Source organism: Guillardia theta (assembly GCF_000315625.1).
Source record: "Guillardia theta CCMP2712 unplaced genomic scaffold GUITHscaffold_162, whole genome shotgun sequence".
NCBI lineage: Eukaryota > Cryptophyceae > Pyrenomonadales > Geminigeraceae > Guillardia > Guillardia theta.
In genome coordinates, this window is record NW_005434513.1 from 63,481 (window position 1) to 71,381 (window position 7,901).

At 54.7% G+C, this 7,901-nt stretch overlaps 1 protein-coding gene across 1 annotated transcript in view; it reads left to right on the plus strand.

The window, feature by feature from the left end:
- Window positions 1-3,625: 3,625 nt before the first annotated feature.
- Window positions 3,626-7,901, plus strand: part of GUITHDRAFT_147591 (hypothetical protein) — a gene marked incomplete at both ends in the record, with an annotated part of 18,840 nt that continues 14,564 nt past the window's right edge. The window contains 17 exons of the mRNA XM_005820841.1: window positions 3,626-3,637; window positions 3,683-3,925; window positions 3,952-4,002; window positions 4,060-4,130; window positions 4,186-4,231; window positions 4,282-4,307; window positions 4,397-4,447; window positions 4,609-4,668; window positions 4,711-4,759; window positions 4,910-4,979; window positions 5,022-5,107; window positions 5,168-5,242; window positions 5,444-5,632; window positions 5,892-5,962; window positions 6,128-6,150; window positions 6,372-7,411; window positions 7,728-7,832. Of these exons, the coding sequence (XP_005820898.1) occupies window positions 3,626-3,637; window positions 3,683-3,925; window positions 3,952-4,002; window positions 4,060-4,130; window positions 4,186-4,231; window positions 4,282-4,307; window positions 4,397-4,447; window positions 4,609-4,668; window positions 4,711-4,759; window positions 4,910-4,979; window positions 5,022-5,107; window positions 5,168-5,242; window positions 5,444-5,632; window positions 5,892-5,962; window positions 6,128-6,150; window positions 6,372-7,411; window positions 7,728-7,832 (2,268 nt within the window). The remainder of the gene's footprint in view (window positions 3,638-3,682; window positions 3,926-3,951; window positions 4,003-4,059; window positions 4,131-4,185; window positions 4,232-4,281; window positions 4,308-4,396; window positions 4,448-4,608; window positions 4,669-4,710; window positions 4,760-4,909; window positions 4,980-5,021; window positions 5,108-5,167; window positions 5,243-5,443; window positions 5,633-5,891; window positions 5,963-6,127; window positions 6,151-6,371; window positions 7,412-7,727; window positions 7,833-7,901) is intronic.

Sequence of the window (7,901 nt, forward strand, 5' to 3'; positions counted from 1 at the left end):
CCTACAGGAAGGAAGTCGGGGAGGGAGGGGGGCGGGAGGAGGGAGTCGGGAAGGAGGGCGGGGAGGGAGCCGAGGTCGGAGAGGGTGTCGGCGTCAGGGGGAGGGGGGAGGAGGTCGAGGGGGGAAAGGAAGGGTATGGGGAGGGAGAAGACGGAGGGGGACATTGGAAGGAGGAGGGGAGGGAGGATCGTTGGGAAGGAAGAGGGATTCGGATCCGTTAGGGAGGAGGAGGTTGAGGTAGGAGGCGAAGTTTTCTGAGGGACTGAGGGTAGACCAAGAGGAGGAGGTGATGGTAGGAGGTGATGGTGTGGAGGACGGAGCAGTTGATTATTATAGACAATGAATTTTTGTCCTCGATTCCCCCGGACTACTGACGTCATGTGTTCCTATACGTTTAACTTGCTGACACACCGTCTAAGCCCCCTACACCCTCTTCCTAGGGCCTAGTCGTCTCCTATGACCTACAGTCAAAGTAGTAAAAAACCCAACTCCTTGGCATTTGTAATAACCTAAAATAAAGGTGACAAGCAAGATTCATTGATGGTGAATATTCCTGTCCTCCTCCATTCCTCGAGTTCTCCATCCTCTCACTTCTACTTCAGTCCTGCCTCCCTCCTTCCCTCCTTCCCTCCTCCCTTCAACACAGACCTCCTGACCCCCCTCCCTCATACACAGACCCTTCCTCCCCTCCTCTTCCAATGACCCCCTCCGTCTTCCCCTCCCATTCCCCACTCGACTCCGCGACTCGACCTCCTTCTTCCTCCCGGGGGCCCTGATGCCGACCCTCTCTCCGACCGTCGGACCTCGGACCCCTCCCCGCCCTCCTTCCCGACTCCCTCCCCGAACCCTGAGTCTCCCCGACGACCCGGACCGCTGGCCTGACGCTGGCGAGGATGTACGGGAAGGGCCGGTCGGCGATCAGCCGGCTACTGAGGCAGGAGATACGAATGAGCAAGGGAGAGAGGGAGGAGGGCGGGCAGGGCGGGTGATACAAGGCTTGGACCATCGTCGTGACCCAGGACCCGTGGTGGAGAGCCAGTGGGAGAAACACGGGTCTGGTGATGATGGGCGACGGGACGAGACGAGCGTGCGAGGGAGAAGAAGGGATTGTGTACTAGCCATTACTGTGTCATGTCACGGTTCACAACGGTTTTACAAGGACAGACTTTAAAACGTTTTAGGACATGCGTCTACTTGGCGGTTGATTATTATCAATCTTCCGAAGAAGCGTGAGCCCTGACAAGGGTCAGACCCCCGATACCCCCAATGATGCAAGAGACATGAGGGGGTGGTTGGAAATCGTAGGGCCGCGGCCGTTGAACGGTTGTCAGCAGCATACGTGGTGCTGTGGAACACCGTCAGCCTGGAAGTAAACCCCTTCCTTCCGCATCAGCCTCGAATCTTCAGGCCTCCCCCACAGTTGTCATGCTGCGCTTGTCAGGAGGGCTTGCACCCCTTGGCGCACCTCCGGGAGAGGTCAGGCTAGGGTCCGATCAGGCTAGGGTCCGATCAGTTGCTGGATTGTGTGGTAAAGTTGATGTCCGGGAACACGAACGTAACTTGATGACAAGTCAATCTCTACCCATTGTAGCATGAGGAAAAAAAACCGGGATCAGTGGTAAATATTCCTGTCCTCCTCAATTCCTCGAGTTGTCCATCCTCCTACTTCTACTTCAGTCCTGCCCACCTATCCATCCTTGGCTCCTCCCTTCAACACAGACCTCCTGACCCTCCTCCCACTGCGTCCTGTCTCCCCTCCTCCGTCCTCACTCATCCACAGACCCTCCCTCCCCTACTCCTTCCAATGACCCCCTCCGTCTTCTCCCTCCCCATCCCCTTCCTTTCCCCCCTCGACCTCCTCCCCCCTCCCCCTGACGCCGACACCCTCTCCGACCTCGGCTCCCTCCCCGCCCTCCTTCCCGACTTCTTCCTCCCGCCCCCCTCCCTCCCCGACTTCCTTCCTGTAGGCTATCCCCTCTTCCTCCCTCCCCCCGACGGCTCCCTGAGTCTCCCCGACCACTGCTGGCCTGACGCTGACGCTGGCCTACCTCCGGCCTCGCCTTGGTCGCCGCCTTGCGAGGCTGGGCAGGAGGCTCTGCCTGCGAGCTCCCGCTGGACCCTCCACGCCCGCATCCAGCACAGCGCCCTCTGCACGGGCAAGAAGCGCCTCACCTCTCAGCAGAAGACCGACATCGTCAGGCTCTACTACTCCTCCGGGGAGACGTCCAAGCGCCGGCGGGCGGTCCAGCAGTGGGACCTGGCGAGGCTGTACGGGAAGAGCCGGTCGGCGATCAGCCGGCTGCTGAGGCCGGGGAGCGCGGAGAGGCTGGTGAGGAGGCAAGTAGAGGCGGGGGCGGAGGGGCTACAAGACACACTGGAGCAGATACGAAGGACGATGGAAGAGCTCGAAGGAGGAACGCGTGATCATTGAGTTGGGGATAAGACTGGGCGACTGTTTGTGAGGATTGTTTCACGCTTTCATTGGTTGAGGTTGCTGATGATTGTGCACTCGAGCCGCCGACGATCTTGCTGGACGCTTGTCAAGAAGTCAGAGAGGACGACCTCGTCTTGACTGCATCATATGGTGGATGATACGATGTGTGTGTTGTGTACCTGAGGTAAGGGGGCTATCCTTGGCTCCCTGCTGTCTCGTGTACCACTGCGATGTTGGTCCGAGATCTCCACGTTGGTTTTTATTACAACGTCCTGAAACAGAGATTGCTTGGATTGAACCCCTCATGTGCTGATCAGGGATGTTGAAACATTCGACGATACCGTATCTCCTCACGTGAAAGGAGGGCCATTGTTTTGATTTCCATGGCCTCAGCCCTCCTTGTTCTCGGAGGTTGTTGTCAGAGTGATTGTGTTCGATTCGTTTGTTTTGTCTTTTTTCCACGCTCCATGGGATGAAAGACTAGGTAGAGGGTGGCTCGACACTTGATCTCTAGTGAAGCACGCCAACTTCATTCAAAACTTTCACTTTGCAGTGAATTACTTCAACACGAAACTTTCTTTCTTTTCGTGAAAAATACAGGCACGTCAATCGGCTTGTGAAATCTCGGTGAGGGGTTTTGACTTTTTTTTCATGACGGGTGGTGCCACACGGATGGTCGCGGGGTGGCATTTCTTGTTCTTTGAAGAGGGGGTGGTTTTACAGATGATTGTAGGGGTAGAAAAAGTTCAGGGGGTGGGTATTGTTGTATCATGTGGGGTAGTGGATCGGGGTGGCAGGGTAGTGCTTGAGGGGAAGAGTCGGGATGCAGAGGCAAGAGGAGAAGAGGAGATGAAGGAGAGAGACGGAGAGACGGAGGAGAGTAGCCTGAAGTGAGGAGGAGAGCGAGCTAGAGTCCGAGGAGGGCGCGAGGAGAGTAGAAAGGTACCAAGGAGGGTGGATGGAGGGTAGAAAGTTTTGAGAGGAAAGTGCACTGCAGATAGAAGCAGGTGACGGAGAGAGGACAAGTGATGAGATAGGTAGGAGAGAAGCTCAAGAGCTTGTCAGATGGGAACGATGTTGCATGCGAGCTCGACAGCTTTTGCCGCATTTTTCTTGTGCATGGTGGTACAAGTTCAGGCTGTCAGTGTCCGAGTATCCCAGCAGCCGGGTAGAGCCGTCGCACTGCTCGCCATGCTCGACCAGGTCCGTGCTCCACGTCTCCTACCCCCACGCTGATGGCATGAGCAGCCGCAAGTGCTGGTGTCAGATGTCGCGTCAGGTGGCCTGGTGACGGTAAAGGTAGAAGAGGTATCAAGAGTACCCCTGGGAGGCAAACCGTCGTACATCACGTCAGGAGGGTTGGTCAAGTTCACCGACCTCTCAGTCCGTCAAAGTCAAAATTGCACCTTGCGCTTCTTTGTAGACGGGACGCCAGCAGAAGCGCTGTCGTCAAGCTTCTTTGTTGATGTGATTGCAATTGTTTGGATGCTTGTAAGAAACATGAAAGTTTGATCTAGAAACCGGTTGCTAGCATCTATCAGCAATTCCTCGTGACCTCCTGGACCGCTGTAAGTCAACGACGATCTCATTCTTACTTCCTCTCTGAGCCGTTGCTGTGACTGCAGGGTCAATATTTGAACCCAGCGCCAAAGGCATTTCTCAGAAACAGTGACAACAACACACTGGTCAACGCTAGGTGATGCCTAGAAGGTAGTCTTGTAAGCAGGAGTAGTTGAGATCGGTGCCTGCAGGGTTCCAGTGTTTGCCACGTTGTTGGATGAACAACAACGTGTTCAGGTTTCCTTTCCTTCACTTTGCTGTTTTTCCTGCTTGACTTGCCTCTGCAGAAATTTCAAGTCGAGAAATCACCACGGTCATGCTGTCAGCAAACAGATTGTTCTTTCTTATATCCGTATGGAAGCAGCATTGCTGTCCATGTTGATATCTTGACTTGTTGTGAAGGTTTTCAGTTGAGTCAAACTCGTCTTGCTGCGCTTGCAGTACAACCACATGGTGAAGACACTAACTTCCATGATGTTATGTGTGACATGTGGCTGAACATCATTTGGATGTGATTGACATGTGACTGGATATGATGTTGTTGCATGTGTCGAGTGGCTGATGAACTTGTGTTCTCTTTATTCTTATCGTGGATGAGTGAGATTTGCTCTCAGTACGGCATGTACGATGCCATCGGGCGGGTACGCGGAATTTCTGAATGCAACAGTTACCAAGTGAGGAGGTCCAATCATTATCAAGATACTAACTTCGAGTAGGGCTGGACGATACTCGCTCAGTGTCAAGGTCCTCGAGTACGACGTGTCGGTAAGGAGACTGAAGTCAGAGATGTCAAACTTGACCGCGAGCCCTGCGACCTTAGCAAATCGAGTTCAACAGCATCAGTGTTCAGTTTGACATCTTGCCGGTAGTTTGCGATGTTGACAGAGATGGAGCAGAGAATAACTTTGACACAAGGGATCCGCTACCAACCTGATGCTCCTTGAACCCCTCGTGACAAGTTACATCGATGGGCTGCAGTCAAGAGGTGGTCGTGTCGTGTCACCATAGACTTTTAATACGTTCCCAGCTCTCTCCCCAGCTCCTGTCATCCAGTTCAGTGACCAGTATGGCAACCCAACGGTCCTGTCCGACACAAGTCTGCCGGCAGTGACGGTAAGGAGGAGGAGGAGGAGGGTACAACGTTGTTCGAGTTGTAGTTGACGGGGAGAGCAGGTGTCTGCGGTGTTGTGCGTTGACGGGTCAGACGCAGCAGCTCGAGCAAGTTCAGCCTGCCTCTGCAACAACACGGTCTGACCCGCTCCTGTTGACTTTCCTGTCTCACCTGCTGCTGTTGACTTTCCTGTCTCACCTGCTGCTGTTGACTTTCCTGTCTCACCTGCTGCTGTTGACTTTCCTGTCTCACCTGCTGCTGTTGACTTTCCTGTCTCACCTGCTGCTGTTGACTTTCTGACGCATCTTATCATCATCTTTTTCTCACCTTCTTATCAGGCTTGCCTCTCGTCTCAGTTCCAGAGCTCTCAGCCCTTCGGTGAAGCTTGTCGTCTGATGTTGTTGTGTGTAATGAGATGGGAAGGGCTCGAGGGCAAGACAACCTCGGTCTTCGCCGGCAACACGGCAAAGTTCACAGACCTGCGAGTGACAGTGGCAAGGCAAGACTTGTTCCTCGCGTTTAAGCAGGTCAAGTTTGATTTGTTGATGTGACTTTCCTGTTCGTCTTGTTTCGTTCGTTTTCTCTCGTTGTGATGCGATAATTCAGTACGATTTGTTTGCTTGTCGTTCTTGATAGTCCGACCCCTCGTGTTCTCAATCTCTTACACCTGCCACTCTTTCGCCCCTCCTCTCTCCATCCTCTGCTGCCAGTCTTGCTTGTCCAGCTCTCCTCCTCCTCCTCCACGTCTTCTTCCCCTTAACCTTGGTTTTCATGACAATGTCACAGACTGTTCTCACATTGAGTTCGGACTTCATTCTCTCCACGAAGTTCATTGTCAGTCCAGGGTCCTTGTCCAGGTAAGCCTTCTACATCTTCTACTTCGTGTACTACTACTTCTTCTTCTACCTCTTCTACCTCTTCTACCTCTTCTACCTCTACTCAGTCTAAATTCACTTCTTCTCCTCCACCACCTCCCTCTTTTCTAACTTTCTGTGTCTTATGACTTACACCTTTGCGTGTAGTCTGGAGTTGGTACGAGATCCAGGTGATTTGCATTCCCCTGAGGAGCTACTGCAACAGCTGCAGCAGCTGCTGCTGTTGTTGTTGTTGTTGTTGTTGTTGTTGATGATGATGATGATGATGATGATGATGATGATGATGATGATGGTGGTGGTGGTGGTGGTGGTGGTGGTGTTTGTGGTGGTGGTAGTAGAGATGATGATGTCCCTGGTCATGATGGAGGGACTGCTACTGAGCTCACTGCAGGTCTCATCAGCAACTGCCTCCGATGTCCTGTGGCGGTCAACGTTGCCGACCAGCCGCTTGTTGCGACTGTTCGTCTTCTCGATCGCTTCCTCAACCTCATTTCCTTCTGCTCCTCCATCGCCTGCTTCGGCCTCTCCTCCTCCCCCATCGACGTCTCCCTCCTCCAGGCGCAGGCCAGCACCCCGCAGAGTCTCAGCAGGGGAACCACCAGCCAGGCAACAGCTGGACTTATAGACTTCACGGACTTGTTCGTGACAGGAGCAGGAGGAGGGTATCAGCTTCGCTTCTCCGTTCCAGGGAAGAACATCTCTGTCCTCTCCTCCTCCTTCTCCGTCGTCAACGGTGCCCCCAGGAGCTTCTTCGTCCTCAACGCCTCCTCAGTCATCGCCGACTCCAACTTCCTCCCCCTCCAGCCCACCATCCAAATCTCCGACGCGCGCGGCAACCGCGTCTCCTCCGACTGCTACACGAGCTGCTCCACCAAGGCAAAGTGTGACCCCCTTGCTCCTCAGGACTGCCCGGTGGAGGCAAAGGTTGCTCTCTCCTCCTCCTCCTCCTCCTCCTCCTCCTCCTCCTCCTATATCTTTGGGGCTCAGACGCTCTCGCTCGTCACTGGCACGGCGACGTTCACCGATCTTGCCATCTTCGCTCTTCCTCCCTCCCAGGACGCGTGCAAGTGTCTCAACGGGCTCGCGCAGCAGTTCGAAGCTTGTCCCGCCTGCTTGGATGTCGCGTGTTCCCTTCCCGCTCCCTTCCCCTTCTACCAGCTCAACTTCTCCTCCTCCACTGGAGACCCAACGGTTCGCAGCGCAACATGGAACGTAACGATGCAGCGGAAGGCGTCGAGGATGTTCATCAGGAATCCACCGCCGTCAGTCGTGGCGCTCGAGCCGTTCGTGTCCCCGTTTGTCATCGAGTTTCACGACTGCAGCGGTCAAATCTCGACTTTGACCCGCGGACAAGTCACAGCTCGCATCAAAGACAACGCGGGTGGGGGACGTTTGACGTCTGCCTCCGGCTTGACAGCTCAGTCGAAAGATGTGAGGATTGAACATCTCTTCCTCCTCCTCTCCTCTCGCTTCTTACCTCCTTCCTCGCCATGCTCCCTCACCTTCTCTCCCTCCCTCTCCTGCCCTGCACCCCACCATCCCCTCGTCCCCTACTGTCGTGTTCCTCTCCCTCTCCCTTCTCAGCTTGCTCACCCTCCCTTCCTCCCCTCCCCTCCTCTCCTCTCCTCTCCTCTCCTCTCCTCTCCTCTCCTCTCCTCTCCTCTCCTCTCCTCTCCTCTCCTCTCCTCTCCTCTCCTCTCCTCTCACCTCGTCTCGTCTCGTCTCTTCTTATCTCGTTTCACCTTAGGGAATCGCCGAGTTCACAGATCTCAGCATCGATCTCTTTGCCAACGGCTACACCCTCGCCTTCACCTTCAACAGCATCTTCTCGCTTCCTGACATCGTCTCTCCGGTCTCCGCTCCCTTCTTTCTCCTTTCTTTATCCTCCTCCTCCTCCCCCTCCTCCTCCCCCTCTTCCTCT